At 48.9% G+C, this 18152-nt stretch overlaps 1 protein-coding gene across 1 annotated transcript in view; it reads right to left on the minus strand.

Annotated features, from left to right (window-relative positions):
* The window catches only part of PXDNL (peroxidasin like), a 412750-nt gene that overhangs the window by 55069 nt on the left and 339529 nt on the right, over nucleotides 1–18152 (minus strand). The window contains exons 16-17 of the mRNA XM_042972968.1: nucleotides 16761–16918; nucleotides 13055–14540 (exon numbers count right to left, since the gene is read on the minus strand). Of these exons, the coding sequence (XP_042828902.1) occupies nucleotides 13055–14540; nucleotides 16761–16918 (1644 nt within the window). The remainder of the gene's footprint in view (nucleotides 1–13054; nucleotides 14541–16760; nucleotides 16919–18152) is intronic.

Here is an 18152-nt window from a genome sequence, read left to right on the forward strand (position 1 = left end):
TTTTTTTTGTAATTGTTTAAGTTACAATACAGTAAAAATTATTTATGTAACATATTACAATTTACTTCAATTTAAATTTATTTGTAAAGATTTACATAGCCCAAATCCATGATCTAAAGCAATAAGAATTAAAATCCTTCGAAACCAAAAAGAAAATAAAACAACAAAAAAATATGTACTCTATTTAACAAATATTTGCGAAGAACCAGGCATTGTTAGATAGGAAGGCTGCCAGATGTGAAGGATAGAAAGTTTAAGGAGATATGGTATTTTCCTTCAGGACGCTCAGAGTTCAATGAAAAGGTTGAGCACATAAGCAGTCGCAGTAAGAAGTATTTTGCTGTAAGAACAAAGTGCGTACAGACCACGGAGAAAAAGTCTGCTCTGCAGGGGTAACAATATTCAAAAACTTTGATTTGAATCTGAAAGACTGAGGTGGTCTTAACGGAGGAGGTGAAGGAGAGGAAAGTTTTCCAGGCAGAAGGAACAGCTTATGCAAAGACATAAATGCCAGAAAGATCATGGCATTCTCTGGGAAAGGGCAAAAGTGAACTGTGAAACAGGTAACGCACAGAACACCTGAGGTTTGGTTTGGAAAACAAGAAACAGAGCTGGAAATGTAGGTTCGTGTCAGAGTCTAAAGGGACTCGTCTCCAAGTACAGTATGTTTCTTAACCTAATTGGAAAGAGGAAATCCCATGATGTTTTTAAGCAGAGGTGACATGCTCTAATTTGTGCTCTGCCATAATTCTGATGCTGTAAGAAAACAGGAATGCAGCCGAGGAAAACACAGAGAATGGCGGTAAAAAGTCAGGCGGAGGTAGAGAGAAACCTAAAATACAGATTTAATTAAGGAAGGTAACAACTTTTGTGCAAACAATTGCACTAAGGCTGAATCGTAGGGGAAACAACTACCTACGTGAGAATGAATGTAAGATTCTGTTTCTGGCTGTGGCGTCCTAAGTGGAAACGTGGTGGGATTCTCACACACGGAGAGCTGTGACACTGAGGCTTGTCTTTCCAGGAAGCAACTTTATTCGTGCCGGCACGGCTCAGTTGGGTTCGTACCGAAGAACTGAGCCCCGAACTACACCACTGTAGTTTTTTATATATATATATATTTTTTTTTTTTCTACTTCTGTGTCTCCCATATATGGTAACACACAAACATGCAGTCTGATTCAAAGTGTCTCATGTTAAGGTCGCGAGGGATGTTGTCATGTATGTGTATAGCCAGGTGGCCTCGAGGTTTTTTGTTTCTGTTTTTGTTTTCCTTATGGAGGGGACCCTACCACAGAAAGAGACTAGTCTTTCCATTACAAACAACCATAAAAGAGTTCAAAATATGAGTGCATAGTTTTCAGATATTGGACAATAGGCAGCATAAACCTAAGAGACTTGAGGAAAGGGAAACCTCTCACAAAGGCCCAGCTTTCTGCCTGGGGAAAACTTACCCTAGGCCGTGCACGTTGCTAGAATTCAAGGTGGTGCTGTGCTGAGGGATCCTGACCAGAATTCAGAGCAGCTGAAGCTGCTGAAACACAGAGGGGAGGGGGCCAGAGCTTGGGAGGGGCTGGGCCAGCCCTTGAGTCGGGCGGAATACCTGAGTCCTAGAGACAGCAACGACCACAGGGGGTTGAATCAGAACAGAAGACCCCTGTAACAACCTTAGTGACCTCAGACAGACAGGCAAGGCACAGAACACCAAGTCTTCGGATCGGCTCTGTCCTCACAAGGATAAAACACACTCCAAGAAAGCCTAAAGCCTAGCATCTGCATGGGAGACAGAGCTTGGAGACTGGTCCGCTCAAGTCAGTGAGGCCCAGTGGATAACACCCTGGGCTTTCCATATTTCCAGTGAGAAAAACCATAAAGCAAAAACCCATACAAGTCCAAGGTGGCATCCCAGTAGTTGACATGCATTTAAGAGTTACAAGACAGAAAACAAAAAATGTGGTCCGCACATTAGAAAAGAAGTAGTCAATGCTACTCAACTCCAAAAGTACGGCTGTGATGTTGAACTGATCAGGAAAGGACATTAAAGGAGTTCTCACCGACATGCTCCAAAATTAAATAAGATACGTTCTTAATGAGGTATCATTTTGGTAAACGTCACCAGAGAACTGGCAACCGTAAAGACATGTAAATTTGGGGACCAGTGTAACTGAAATGAAAATTTCACGTAACGTTTGTAAAAGGGGGTTGAGGACGGCAGAAGAGCCCGTGAACTTGAAAGAAAAATCAGTAGAAAATATCAACCTGAAGAAGAGACAAGCAGAGCTCCCAAGTGATCCAGAAAGTATTCCGTTCAAGAGAGACGGACACGGAAGTCCACGCAAAGACTTGCCTATGAGTCTTCACTGGCAGCATCACTCAGAATAAACACTGGAAACATCCTAATGGCCACCTCAGGTGAATGAATAAACAAATATGGGTACATCCATACAAATACTACTACTCACGTTCACAACAAAATATATCATCTATGGATACAGCTGACACCTGGATGAATTTTCAAAAGCACGGTGAGCAAAACAGGCCAAGCCTAAAAGAGTATAGACGGTACGATTTCATTTTACATGAAGTCCCAGAAACTACCAGTGATAGAGACCTGATCTGGGGCGGCCGGGGAGGGCCTGGGTGGGAAGCTTAAGTGCAAAGAGCAAGAGGTAAATTTCTGAGGTGAGGAAACGTTCTCTGTCTTTGCCGGGTGATCATTACACAGGTATGAACACTGTTCAAAGTCATCACGCTGTATACTTACAATGTGCATTTCACCGCATATTACAGTCGCCATATAATGATTAAAAATGTAATTTTGGTTTAGTCAGATTGGGAGATTTAGGCGAGATATACTAAATTGCATCCAGATATATATTTTTTGGCAAAATAGAATTTAAAAATAAAATGAAGCACATATTTTGATCATGATAAAGTGTTCTATAAAGTATGTAGAAATATAATTTCATCTTGTATAGAACCAGGACTAATTAAGTTATGGGATAATATTAGTATATATTACCATAATGTATAGCATAACAGTATAACATAGTATAAATGTCCTCAGTGATTATCATGGTAAAATAATCTAATATAGCCTCAATTTTCAAAGGCAGGAATAAAGGCAGATTCTGAAAGAAATTCATTTCTAAAACACAATTACTAAGACTCATCACGATAACATCCACCAAACTGATGCTAAATTAAATGTCATTAAATGTCATGCTTTAAAGTGTTGAATTAATTATTTTGCATTCCGTTTTTGCTAAATGAACGGTCTTGAGTGCCTTCTAAGAACGGGACCTCTGGGTATAACTGACAACCTGATTTTTAATTGGCCTCTTGTCACTTTTTATTTGCTCAGTCGTGTGTTTTCCTTGTTTCAGGGCTACAAGGTTGATTGAATGAGTTTTTAATTTTTTGAAATTGGGGTGGAGGTGATGCAAGAATCGAACACCCATGTGGCTTTTGCTGTGCTGTACCTTTGCACTCCTTTGTACATATAAAATCAGAATACATCGCAGTTAATTGAGGCCACTAAATATTTGATGGAAAAGTAAATTGGTATGGATAAGTCTAAAAACTTGGTTTACACCTAAGAAAACTTTGTCCGGTCAGAGGCTTCAAACTGAGACTAATTTTCAAACCCAGGGCCCTTAGGGGACTAAAATGAGCCTCGCCAGGCGGCCACACTTCCCCGGTGTCTCCCAAACTGCTGCGCTGCGCTAGGCCATGTGCTCAGCTCTGGGGACTCAGAGATAAATGAGACAATTTCTCTGCAACCAAGAAGGACAGACTCTTGGAACCCCGTCATTAAATTAATAGGTTCCCTAGAAAGGCAGAAATGTGACGGAACGAAAACGACCAGGAGAGGAAAGGCTCTAAAAACGGCATTTACGGTCTAGCAACAGGAGTTGGTATAATTGTGTAAGACGGTGTACTTCTAAAAGTATTGTTTAGAGAAAATACGATACTCGGGAATCTTGTGCTGGCTGTGCTCTGAAATCCCGTATGTGACCTTGGGAGCTGAGAGAGAGCCGTCTGCAGTGCACCATATGTATAAAACAGGAGATAAGGGAGCTGAGGGAGAACGAAAAATAAATCCTGAACAGAAAGGAGCAGAGATAAGAGGTGGAGAGAAAATGCCGGTCCTCTGGAGGCCTGGCTATATTTAAACGGTCGAGTATCCTTCTGTAACTGAAAGAACAAAGTCACTCCCTCCAATAGGGACAGGAGACAAGGACAGTTGAGCAAGGACTAAGAACAGAGGGGAGTTTCCAGTCTGGGGCTGCTTTCGGCTGAGGGAGCAACCATTTCAAGAGAGGAGGCGGGCGAGCCCCCACTGCACACGCGTGGTAGGCCCGAGGGGGAAAGGAGGGTGCCGAACGGATATGGGTGCCAAATCAATGGGAGAGGAGCGTCCATGGGCGGCTTTAAGAATCTGAGGCCTCTAATAATACATGCAGAATCTGGATTGTGTAGTTTTGCTGCGTTTCTCTGCAAAAGAAGGTTCAAAGGTTCTGGAAGATCTTCCAAGTGGTCTAGCATGAAGTGGCTAAGAGTCACTGTTTTCACAGCAACTGAACTTGCTAACATACTAACCATTCAATGAAGTCAAAGGGCTGATGTTAACAAAAGGTCCTTTAAGGCAGGTAGGAGTATGGAAGTTTGAGAGACATTTAGAAGCACAAGAGCCAGGAGTCTTGAGGGAACGATGGCCAAGTCCTGAGCAGAGTGAGGGCAGGGGGGCAGAGACAGACGTAAGCTACTGAGAAGCCGTCACTGCAGTCTGACCCTGTGGTACCTCAGGGTGGAAAAGAGGAGAAACTAAGTGCTTTTGTTTTTTTAATAGTATCCAGTGAGGCAGCTACAAGATAGGAGCATGTACTGAATATAAATTACTTACTTGGCGAATTATAAGCTATTCTTTAAAAAAGCTGAGGCAGCTGCACATCCCCGTGAGAGTGGGTGACAAAAAACCTCGCACTTATTAAAGAACAGAAGTAACCACATCCACAAAAAATGCACACGTTATATTTTCAAAAGAGGATTCAAAAATAGCTTTCAAAATGGCCTCTCTCTGAGAATTTATGTTCGCCACTCAATGGATGATTAATCCTCACGTTCCGCTTATTATATGTTTTGCAAAGAATAGAGAGAAAAATAGAGAGAAATAGAGAATAGAAAGAGCATGTTTTTTTTAAGAGTAAAAATAATCCCATAAAAAAAGAAATAAGGGCACCTTGTCGGCTCTGTTGACCAACCGTCCTACTCTTGATTTCAGCTCAGGTCACGATCTCATGGTTTGTGAGTTCAAGCCCTGCATTGGGCTCTGCACTGACAGTGTGGAGCCTGCTTGGGATTCTCTCTCTCTCTCTCTCTCTCTCTCTCTGCCCCTCCCCCAACTCATGCTCTTTCTCTCTCTCTCAAAATAAATAAAAGGTATTAAAAGATCTTTTAAAAAGTTAAAAAATAAGTAATTCATTTTTGAGTAATTTTTGTATGGTCTTTTAACTCTTTGAAAACTAAAACATTTTGACAAGGAAAGGAGGAAAGAAGGAGGGAGGGAGGGAAGGAAGGAAGGAAGGAAAGAATGAAAGAAAGAAGGAGGGAAGAGAGAAAGGGAGAGGGAGGGAGGAAGAGAAGGAAGGAGGGGCAGACAAGGGAAAGCAGGGAGGTGAAAGGAGGGAAAGAAGAAGAGGGGAGGAAAGGGAGGAAGGGGGGGAACTGAGAGCTTTACCACTGAGGTCAGGCCACAACAGGGATGTCCACTCACCACTGTTATTCAACATAGTGTTGGAAGTCCTCGCCTTAGCAATCAGACAACAAAAAGAAATAAACGGTATCTAATTCAGCAAGAAGGAAGTCAAACTTTCACTCTTCACAGATGACACCATACTCTATATGGAAAACCCAAAAAGCGCCCAAATGTCCATCGATGGATGAATGGATAAAGATGTGATACACACACACACACACACACACACACACACACACACACACAATGGAGTATTACTCGGCAATCAAAAAGAATGAAATCCAGCCATTTGCAACGACGTGGATGGAACTAGAGTGTATTATGCTAAGCGAAATTAGTCAGAGAAAGACAAGTATCATATGACTTCACTCATATGAGGACTTTAAGAAACAAATCAGATGAACACAGGAGAAGGGAAGCAAAAATAAGATAAAAACAGAGAGGGAGACAAACCATAAGAGACTTAAATACAGAGAACAAACTGAGGGTTGCTGGAGGAGTGTTGGGTGGGGGGAATGGGCTACACGGTGACGGGCATTAAGGACGGAACTTGTTGGGATGGGCACTGGGAGTCGTTATGTAACTGACGAATCACTAAATTCTTTCCTCGAATCATCATTATAGTATATGTTAACTAACTTGGATTTAAACTTTAAAAAATAGGGAAAAAATTTCAAGGTTCAAATAAAAAAAACTAATAATGTTTTGTTTGTTTCTCTGTATGCTCAACATCACTCGTCCAAATACGAAATACGAATCCAAAGCACGGTGAGGTATCACCTCACACCTGTCAGAATGGCTAACATTTACAACTCAGGCAACGACAGATGTTGGCGAGGATGCGGAGAAAGAGGAACCGCGGTGCACTGCTGGTGGGAATGTAAATTGATGAGCCACCGTGGGAAACAGCATGGGGGGCTGGGTTTTGACACCACCTTCGGGAAGAAATCCTTACCGATTTGCTAGCTGCCACTGATCCAACGTGTCACAGGAGAGGGTTATGTGGGTTGTGATTCCCCCGGCCCTGAGCTCCTTGAGGAGAATCCAAAGTGCCTCCCCATTCCGACTGAAACGAACTGAAAGGTGACTAAAACCCCGTCCCAATGTGGCTTTCCTGTGACAGATCAGGTGCTGTTCGTGGTCGTTTCAGAGGAAAGTTATAGCATGTTGTTCCGGCTTTTTAAAGGCTACCTAAAGGATCCCACGTGAAGGTACAAGCAACAAGGAAAATCAGATTTTACTTCCAGGTGGTAAACTGTCACAAGCCTTCAACATTAACACAAGTGAAGAAAATCGTTAGCTTTGTAGACCTGATGACACTTAGAGATGGGGGGATATATTCTGGAATATGAAGATATTGTATGTCGATTAAAACTATTAAGTGGGGGTTCCTGGGTGGCTCCATCAGTTAAGCGTCTGGTTCTCGATTTTGGCTCGGGTCATGATCTCACCGTCATGAGATCAAGTCTTGCTTCAGGGTCCATGCTGGGTGTGGAGCCTGCGCTCCCCATTCCTGCCCATGTGGATGGGGGGGCGGACGGCCCTGGGGTTGGGGACTCCCGCCCGAGCTGCTGTCCTGCCCACGTGCGTGGGGGCGGACGGCCCTGGGGTTGGGGACTCCCGCCCGAGCTGCTGTCCTGCCCACGTGCGTGGGGGCGGGCGGCCCTGGGGTTGGGGACTCCCGCCCGAGCTGCTGTCCTGCCCACGTGCATGGGGGCGGACGGCCCTGGGGTTGGGGACTCCCGCCCGAGCTGCTGTCCTGCCCACGTGCATGGGGGCGGGCGGCCCTGGGGTTGGGGACTCCCGCCCGAGCTGCTGTCCTGCCCACGTGCATGGGGGCGGACGGCCCTGGGGTTGGGGACTCCCGCCCGAGCTGCTGTCCTGCCCACGTGCATGGGGGCACGCGGCCCTGGGGTTGGGGACTCCCGCCCGAGCTGCTGTCCTGCCCACGTGCGTGGGGACGGACGGCCCTGGGGTTGGGGACTCCCGCCCGAGCTGCTGTCCTGCCCACGTGCATGGGGGCGGGCGGCCCTGGGGTTGGGGACTCCCGCCCGAGCTGCTGTCCTGCCCACGTGCGTGGGGGCACGCGGCCCTGGGGTTGGGGACTCCCGCCCGAGCTGCTGTCCTGCCCACGTGCGTGGGGGCGGACGGCCCTGGGGTTGGGGACTCCCGCCCGAGCTGCTGTCCTGCCCACGTGCGTGGGGGCGGACGGCCCTGGGGTTGGGGACTCCCGCCCGAGCTGCTGTCCTGCCCACGTGCATGGGGGCGGACGGCCCTGGGGTTGGGGACTCCCGCCCGAGCTGCTGTCCTGCCCACGTGCATGGGGGCGGGCGGCCCTGGGGTTGGGGACTCCCGCCCGAGCTGCTGTCCTGCCCACGTGCATGGGGGCGGACGGCCCTGGGGTTGGGGACTCCCGCCCGAGCTGCTGTCCTGCCCACGTGCATGGGGGCGGGCGGCCCTGGGGTTGGGGACTCCCGCCCGAGCTGCTGTCCTGCCCACGTGCGTGGGGACGGACGGCCCTGGGGTTGGGGACTCCCGCCCGAGCTGCTGTCCTGCCCACGTGCATGGGGGCGGGCGGCCCTGGGGTTGGGGACTCCCGCCCGAGCTGCTGTCCTGCCCACGTGCGTGGGGGCGGACGGCCCTGGGGTTGGGGACTCCCGCCCGAGCTGCTGTCCTGCCCACGTGCGTGGGGGCGGGCGGCCCTGGGGTTGGGGACTCCCGCCCGAGCTGCTGTCCTGCCCACGTGCATGGGGGCGGACGGCCCTGGGGTTGGGGACTCCCGCCCGAGCTGCTGTCCTGCCCACGTGCGTGGGGGCACGCGGCCCTGGGGTTGGGGACTCCCGCCCGAGCTGCTGTCCTGCCCACGTGCGTGGGGGCGGACGGCCCTGGGGTTGGGGACTCCCGCCCGAGCTGCTGTCCTGCCCACGTGCGTGGGGGCGGACGGCCCTGGGGTTGGGGACTCCCGCCCGAGCTGCTGTCCTGCCCACGTGCGTGGGGGCGGACGGCCCTGGGGTTGGGGACTCCCGCCCGAGCTGCTGTCCTGCCCACGTGCATGGGGGCGGACGGCCCTGGGGTTGGGGACTCCCGCCCGAGCTGCTGTCCTGCCCACGTGCATGGGGGCGGACGGCCCTGGGGTTGGGGACTCCCGCCCGAGCTGCAGCTGCAGCCTCGTGAGCTGGCACCTGGGAATCAGTGGAGTTTACAAACGTGCTTATCACAGCCATACTTGTGATTTGGATTATGTAATTTAATTATGTGTTACATAAAATAATGAAACCTTTGTGTAAAAGAGGAGAGTACTCAGTCCTGTGAAAACGAAACTCAGGGTTTGGGGAAGGATCGTCAAAAGGAGAGTCAAACCCCAATGCCAATTAGTTGCGCGTTACATAACTATAAACTGTAGGGGAAAATGTAAACAAGGAATCTGCTTTCATGCCATCGCTTCCGTGGAAAATTCCTATTCCCCTTTCGGAACCAACCCGTACCCACAGAAGATTCAGCCCGGGCATGAGCTTATGCCCAAACCAGGTGACTGAGAATCCTGATCAGCAGATCTGTGTCACAGCGGCAATAACAAAACCGGAATACAGACTCTGCCCCTCACCTCCCCGCCCCCCTCCTGCCCCAAAGCACCAGTTACGGGACTTAATGTGCGCTCAAACGTGTGAGGCGGAAATACCTAAGACGTGCCTGGGCCTTATTTTGATGACTGTCTGCTTTAGCCGTTTCTTAATCTGTCTTGATTACCTGAACTGTGAAGTTTTTAATGTTACGGGACAGCGTTTATTTCGTTGACCCAAGGATGCGCTCTCCTTGCTTCCACATGTGCCTGGAGAGGTTTAGAAACAAACTTAAAGCCACGCTGGCAAATTAACGTGAAAAGGAAAACAAGTAACAAGTAACAGGAGAGGGTACAGAGAGGACTGTGTAAATCGGCCTAGTTAGAGCCAGTGACAAACAGAAATCTACAGACTTGCGGACGGAGACCGTCAACACGACGCCAAGGTGCCCGTTTTGCGCTCATGGCTGAATGAGGCCGTGGCTGCTCTTTCACAAACTCACGAAGGATGTCCGGCCAGAGCCAGGGCAGAGTCAGACCCGTGGCAGCCTAAGGGGAACGTAGCACTGCTCTGCCTCCTGGCCTCCCCGCACCCACCCACGCTGGGCAGTCCTGCTCCCCTCGGGCTAAGAACGCGCGCCAGGCTGCACAAAACTTCCCACGGTTCCGGTATCCCCCAAAGCCAGGATAAGGGCTCCTTGTTCAGTTTTCAGAAGACTCAGTGTTAAGGCCCCAAATGCATTAAAGGAGCACACAGAAAAAAACAAAAAAAACAAAAAACAGAAACAAAATAAAGTAAAATAAAGGAGCACACAGATAGCCAGGCAGTCGCGTGAACAGTGTGCAGTGTATGGACCACTGTCCAGCTCAGAGGCCAGTCCTGCCTCGCACTGGCCACTGGGAGGCCGGTATCTATGTTCCGGCCTAATGTCACTTCCGTCAATGACCAGCAGCCTGAGAACTTCAGGATTCAGGAGGACATTGTGATGAGAACACTTTTTTTTTTTTTTTAGTTTTTTAAAATATTTATTTTTAAGAGACAGAGTGCGAGTGGGGAAGGGGCAGAGAGAGAGACAGAGAGGGAGACACAGAATCGGAAACAGGCTCCAGGCTCAGAGCCATCAGCACAGAGCCCGAAGCGGGGCTCCAACCCACCAGAGCCAAAGTGGGACACTTAACCGACTCGGCCACCCAGGCGCCCCTGTGATGAGAACATTGTCAAAGGACACATTTCGGCTACTCTGTAATTGGTGGTGAATTTGCAAGTAAGCTGCATATTGAGAAGTGGGACTCCAATGAATTGCAAAGCAAGCCTTGCCCCCAGGTTTAGTCTATGCAGACAATGTCTTCACAGGAAACGTTTAGAAAACCGATAGTGTTGCTGTTGCATATACCATCAGGAGCCTATCTATGCTGCCTTCTCGCTCCACCTGGATTGTTCCAGAAACCATGGAATTCCTTGCTGGAGCCTCTCCTCCTCCCCGGACATCTGGTGCAGGTCAGCATTTCACAGAGAAGTCTCTCCTCAGTCACTCTCCTGCTTTAAACACAGGAGGAAGATCAACCTCCCTCGCGTGGCACACAGGGCCCTTTAAAAGCTACCCCCGGTCACCTTCCTACTCCCAGCCTCCTGCCACACAGCCCCACACGTTCCTGCTTCTTCCCTCTCCCTGGGATGCTGCCCGCTGTTCCCACGTCATTCAACTTATCACACGCAGAAAATTCCAGGAGCAGATCAAATGGCATCTTTTATCAGTAGCTTGCTGTGTATCTCACACGTACCTTCCATTTCTCAGCTCTGTGCTCCCATAACATTCAATTCCCATCTCTATGACAGCCCTTTCCACACCGATTACAGCCAGCTCCCTGCCTTCCCAGCAGGCTGTCAGCCTCTCCAGAGCACGGACGCTATTTCCTTCATCTTGGGTCTCAGTGCCTAGCACAGGGCCGGATCACCGCAGATGTGTGAGCTAATAATGATGCTGACAACTGAAATGATCCTGCCATAATAAATGTAGCCATAGCTAACAGTTACTGATTACCCAGGAGGCACCAGAACTGTAGGTATTTGATACATTCTATACAATTTCATCTTTGCACAACTCTGAGGACGCAGTGCTTTCTCATACATAGATATTCTGAGATCTTAAACTGTTTAAATACTTTTCACAAGCTCTCAGCACTAATAGGGGGTGGAATAATGATTTAAACGAGGTCTCCATGAGACCAAAGTCGATGTTCTGCAAATTCAACCTGCAGGATGCTCTGATTTGTTCTGCATGTATTATCATTTTCACAGTTTAACATTCTACATCACTATGAAACAGATTCTAGTGGCATAAAAACATTCACATCTTTTTGGTGTTACCAAAAAAGTCCTAATATTGACAATTAGCTCCATAATTTGCAATTTTAAGCTTCTCTGAAAGATGTCCCATTAATACACCATAAGCTATTAATAAACATGTAAGCCTTCTATGTTTAGCCTACTATAGACAAAACTTCTTAATGAAACATTTTTTTTCTTTTTTCATTGTTTTAGGGGATGAATGGTGGGGAGCATAAGGAACAGGTAGAGTTGTTTCCTGGAAACGTACTCTACTCGTAAGTTAAAAGTTAATCTGAATCTCACATAAAGAGAACATAATATTGGGGCACCTGGGTGGCTCAGTGGGTTAAACGCTGACTTCACCTCAGGTCACGATCTCACAGTTCATGATCTCACGTAGGAGTTCGAGCCCCGAGTGGAGCCCCGAGTCAAGCCCCCAGTCGGGCTCTGTGCTGACAGCTCGCAGTCTGGAGCTGTAGCAGGATTCTCGCACAGAGAGTCCTGACGCTGAGGCTTTTCTTTCCAGGAAGCAACTTTACTCCTGCTGGTACTGCTCAGTTGCGTTCATACCCCAAGAACTGAGCCCCCAAACAGCCCACGGGGTAGTTTTTAGTATATTTTCCACTTCTTTGTCTCCCATATATGGTAACACACAAACATGCGGTCTGACTGAGTGGTCTCATGTTACAAGGTCATGAGGGATGTTCTCAGGTGCACACAGAGCCAGGTTGCCTTGACGATTTTTTTTGCTCCTTAGGGAGGGGACCCTATCACAGAGCCTGCTTCAGATTCTGTCTCTCTCTCTCTCTCTGCTCCTCCCCTGCTCATGCTCGCTCTCTCTCTCTCTCTCTCTCTCTCATACAATAAACATTAAAAAGTAATTAAAAAATTACAAAAAGAAGAGACCATAATACTAATACTTTACTGAAAGACATTAACGATACAGTGAATGAGCTTCGACTTTCCTTCTGACGATAAATTTAGAATTGTTTGTCCTTTTGGCAAAAACTAACTTTTGTTTTCATTTCACTACTTTGCCCTGCCTAAGAAAGCCTGTGTGACGGATGGCCTTTTCCTAGGCTTTACATCAGAACTTGTGATCTTACAACATCAGTGAAAAGGCCTTTATTGGGATACCAGGGAGCATGCGTGCGCCAGGCACGCCAGCCCCTCGTCTCTTAGTTGAGACGTACTAGCAAGTACTTAGCAAAGAGGCAGCAGTACTGAGCCACAAAGGGGGCTCCTGCTTCGTGTCTAGCAACCCCTCCTTTAACGGTTGAGTCCTCCCGCCCTAGCAATGACCGCAATCACATCCCCAGGCAGCCAAATCTGTCCGCGCAGAGCTCCCCTTTAACGCTTCTCCCGCTCCCGAGAAACGTCTACGTCCAGGCAGCATTTGCACACTTACCTTTTCAGTTTTTGTCGAATCCCTGCGTCTTTAATCTCGTTCCGAAGGTCCTCGAACCTCTCCGCCGAGCTCAAGTTGCAGAACACCCGGAAGTCGGCGTAGGGGGGGATGCCGTGGTCTCGCCCCCTCTGGATGTTGGTGGCCGCCAGATCCAAGGCCACGGAGCGGGCGCTGGAGAAGAGCTTCTCGGTCAGCTCCGGGCTCAGCAGCTGGGACGGCACCCGCAGTTTGGCCGCCGTGCCAAACAGCCCCCGAAGGAGGGGGTCTATCCCGCCCTCCTCGATTATCCTGGACGGCGCAAAGAAGGCCTTGTGCAGTGGCAGGTGGCCTTCGGGGATCTCGCCGAAGCTGCCGTTCAGCCGCTGCAGGACCGGGTTGATTAACGTGTGGCCGAACCTGAAGGCCGCGGTGGCGAAGGAGTTCAGGATGCCCGCGTTCACACTGGGGTCGTAGCCCCGGTACCCCCGCAGCAGCCTCATGCCCGGCTCCCCCAGGATCTTGGGCAGCCAGTGGCTGTAGGTGATGTGCTGCAGCTCGGCGCCCACGATCTTCCTGGCCTCGTGGTACAGGGTGTCTCCGTCCCAGTGGGGGTTCAGGGCGCGCAGCTCCGCGGCCAGCCTGTTGTGCTCCCGGAGCCACAGCGTGTGCATGGCCGTGAGCGCCGGCTGCTCGTTGGCCCGGTGGTCCCCGGCCAGGAAGCAGGGGCCGCGGCCGGCCCGCCCGGGCCCGCCGCACTCGGTGGGCGGGCCCGGCGCGAAGGGCAGCAGGTGCTTTCCCGAGGGGGCCCACGGCGGGCCGGTCCTCAGGAGCCCCCGCGGCGCGGCCAGGTCCCGGAGCGCCCGGGCCTCCCGCTCCGAGCTCCCGTACACGTTGGAGCCGTCGAGGTAGGCGGTGAGCTGGTTGGCCTGCTCGCGCGCGTACACCGAGCTCATCGCCGGCGACGTCGCGCCGCTGCCGCACACGGGGCTGGAGCGCGCGAAGAACAGGCAGGCCGCGTGGGCGCGGCGGGGGTCGCCGTCGGGCAGCTGGATGGGGAAGCAGGGGGGGTCGTTCGTGCACACCGCGCTGCACGGCCGCCCGTCCGAGAAGCGCGCCGTGCTCAGCGCGGGCACCGTGTGGCCCAGGTCGTGGTCCAGAAACTGGCCCCACTGCATGAGCATGTGCGTGTACCGGTCGTCCGGGGTGACCGTGGCCGTGGCCGCCAGCTCCGTGGACACCAGGCTGGGCGGCGGGAGGGGCTGGCGGCCCGCGCCGCGCGGCAGGTTGAAGCCGTTCTCGTAGGCAGGCTTCAGGATGCGCTCGAAGGCCGTCCGGGACGCGCCCCACGCGGGGTGCTGCAGGTTGTTGCACGTGCCGTCCGCGGCTCGGTACTTCTGGTGGAAGCACAGGTCCGAGCAGTCGGGCACCTGCCTGTGCGCGGTGCAGCCCGACAGGTTGGCGAGGAGGCTGAGGTAGGGCGGGGACACCAGGTCGTTGTAGCGGAATTCTGAAATGCAGAGTAGCGGGGGAGGGAGTGAGGACAGCGGTCCCTGGGGCGGAGGGAGGGGAGGGACCTCGGACCCAGGGGCCGTGGGGACGGGCCACTCCGGGGGGAGGGGGGGGGGCCACACGTCTTTCCTACATCTAGCAGGATTTCATTAGAACAAAACCGAAAGTTCTAAGTTCTAATAAAAGGGGGGGGGGGGCGAGGGGGACGCCTGGGTGGCTCCGTGGGTTAAGCATCCGACTTGGGCTTAGGTCATGATCTCACAGTTCGTGGGTTCAAGCCCCACATCAGGCTCTGTACTGACAGCTCAGAGCCTGGAGCCTGCTTCAGGTTCTGTGTCACCTCTCTCTGTGTGGCCCTCCCCCACCTGTGCGCTCTGTCATTCTCTCAAAAATAAATAAACATTAAAAAACTTCTAATGGGGGTGGGGGATGCTTAGTGATGCCTCTCTTAGGAGCAATGACTACCTGCTAGAATGAACAAGAAAGGAGAGACACGTTCCAGTTCTCCTCAAACTCCTAGTTCTGCGACTTTACCGATATAATGTTGGTAAAGATTTGTTATCACAAGATTGTAACTTTTTTTCCCCCAGTTCAGAGTCCTTTCTTTCAGGTTTTATGCTCCTGGAAGACAGGGTCTAAGATGTGTTCGTGGGGATGGTGTGAATATTAACCCGAATGATATCTGACATGAAGGGGTGAAGCAGTAACTTCCAAACTATTACAAACTGTCACTCCCCAGGGAAGGCCCCACACAACCTGGAGGTGTTCTGGAGCCCCTCTTTTAACAGAGCTTAAAAAAACTGCAGCATAATCCTAAATCTTCGAAGACTGTTCACTAAGTCCTGTTTGCTAAGAGTTATTATCCCTAATGAATCATCAGAAACTGGCTCATGATACCAGAACCACTTGTCTTTCATCTGGATAAGCTGGTCTCGGGTTGGGCTGTCAGATACTTTAATCTTGGAAATGTACAACAATCTTCCTGTATATAAAGACTTAGATCCTAGGTTCACTTTCAGGGCAAACTGATCCTGGAGGGAAAAAACGGCCTTTAACTTCACAAATAGTAAGACAGAGGTAGAACAACATAGTGGGTTTTTTCTTGGGAAAATTTTGCTAACGCTCTTTCGTATTTTAAATGAGAATATATACTCGGTTTGGCAAAATAAGCATCATGCACAGTGGATGCGTATTTTAGCAAAGCTAAATCTGTAGATATTGATTGCTTATTTTCTAGTTATGTATCTAGACTAAGTTATTCTTGAAAATTGCTTCTTCTAATAGATATGTGTGAGAAGAGAAATCAAAGACCCATTGTCCTGACCTGAAACTTAGGAATGTAGAACTGGGCTTTCGCAGACCTGACCTTGGCTAACTCATGCTAGTAAGACTCAAAATTAAGCAGCCAGAAATTTGATTCAAGTGCTAATATGGACTCTATGGAAATTTCACTTGGATATTTCTCTTAAGGAAGCTCTGAAACCCAAGACATAATGGACCACTAGGGGCTATTAAGTAGAGCTTTGGAAAAATTGTATAGGGCACTAAGGAGTGGGTCAGGCACAGAAACAGCCCTGTGCACTGTATCTTGGTTTATTTTCTGAAGGGGAATAAAGAAAGGGCAAACCTCCAGAAGTTGCTGTTGTGCTCACAGAGCACATAGTGTGTAGCAAAGAATCACATTCATTTAATTTTAAAAAGAAAGATGTAGAAAATATGAAAGATTTCTATATCAGTCTCATTTGACATTTACTAAATAAATGTCTGCTTTGGGGAAAAAATACATGAGAATTTCAGTATAGCAAAAGAGAAAAAAAAAGATTAGAAGGGATATGTAAGCTATAGATAGAGGAAGGAATTCAGATAAATTCGCTGAATCATTGAGGTGATTCCCATGATAAGTAGAGGCACATTACCCTGGGAGTAAAGCCTTTTCCATAGGAAGGAGTAGTATCTTTCGGATTCAAAAAGTAAGTGCACTTAAAGTGGTTCTTCTAGATATACTAGGCATATACAGCTGGTAGACCTTGACAGGTTTGGATATATCGTGATCATACTTCTTTTGAATTACAGTTCTTACGAGAAACGTCTGCATCCATTTGGTAAAAAGCGGTAAATTCATTTCTAAATCACATGGTGTTTTGGAGAAGAAAAGCTGAGGCACGATCAGTTTCGCTACGGACAGTAGGCTGAGAACGGAATGCCTCCAGAAGCTGACCTCTGCCTTCCAGATCAACAGTGAGCCCCTGCTTCACGTGTTCCTGGATCAGCAGAAGTGTGTGCTCAAAAATCTCCCCAGCTCTGGCTGTCTCCACAGTAAACGGGTCATGCGGATAACGAAACTGAGCCAGCAGCTCAGCAGGGGTGCGAGGCTTTCTGCAAGTGACAAAAGACAGCACTGTTCACAAGGCAAGACTGCAGAATCCATGAATCTCACGTGTACTGTGCATTTAAGAATACATTTCCCGAACAATCAAGAAGGAAAGCTTCACGATAAGCTTCACAGGGGAGCTGAGAGTTCTTTTCCTATTTTGTTAGTGAGTGAGTCCCAAGTGTCAGTGGCAGTGCTGAACTCAAAAGATACATTTTTAATGAATCAATGATTTAAAGAGTAGTTTTGTATAAAAGGCAACACCTATGGTGAAAAATAAACTTGTGGGGTCCACACATAGGTTCTAGTGAACCCTCTGAAATAGTGTGCAGTGCACCCAGTTTCTGGGTCGTGGCACTGTCTTCTCTTTCCTCATATGTAACTGCCTGGAAATTCCCATCCACCTTTAAAATCCTGCTCAGGCATCACTCTCCCCATAAAGTCTCCCTAGTAATCCCAACAAACTACCACCTTCTCAATTACTTCTGTATCGTCACATACAACTCTTACGTACGCGACGAGATGTACTTAAATTGCTGACATATTGTGTCCTCCACCACAGAAAGACTGTGTTAGGGATGAGATAATGCCTTATTCATCTTTATATTCCAAGTACCAAGCCTACTGACGAGCACACAGTAGTGGTTTGTACACATTGAAGAACTGAACTAAGTAGGTTGAAAGAATATTAGTCACTGAGAATGCGAGACTGTTTGAGAGATTTTGGTCAGCTAAGGCACATCCGGTTCTCTGTGTCTGAAATCATAATTAACTTTAGATCAGAGAACAATAGTAATCATATTAATAGCTCACTTTAATTAAGCCTTTCTATGTGACAGACACTATTGAAACAATTTATCTGTACTAACTTACTCAATCTTCCTAACAAGTATGTCCATGAAGCAGATCTCATCGTTAGCCCCATTTTCCAGGCAAGAAGGTTGAGGTACTAGGACGCTCAGTCACTTGCCCAAGGTCGCCCAGATAGAAAGCGATAAAGTGAGGAATCACAATAGACTATAAGTAGGGTGTATGGCTCTAGAACACAAGTCCATGATCAGGACGCCATGCTGTTTGTAAGTATGCAGGGAAGAGAGCTGTACTGGATTATGGCATTATAACATATTCCTTCTTGACCAACAACTACAAAGACCGGGTATAGGCTTTGACTTTGAAGACAACAGTTCTGTTTTCTTTAATACGTTCGGGGGATGCAAAGCGCCCCATGTACCTCCATTA

This window comes from Panthera tigris, chromosome F2 (genome assembly GCF_018350195.1).
Source record: "Panthera tigris isolate Pti1 chromosome F2, P.tigris_Pti1_mat1.1, whole genome shotgun sequence".
Classification (NCBI taxonomy): domain Eukaryota; kingdom Metazoa; phylum Chordata; class Mammalia; order Carnivora; family Felidae; genus Panthera; species Panthera tigris.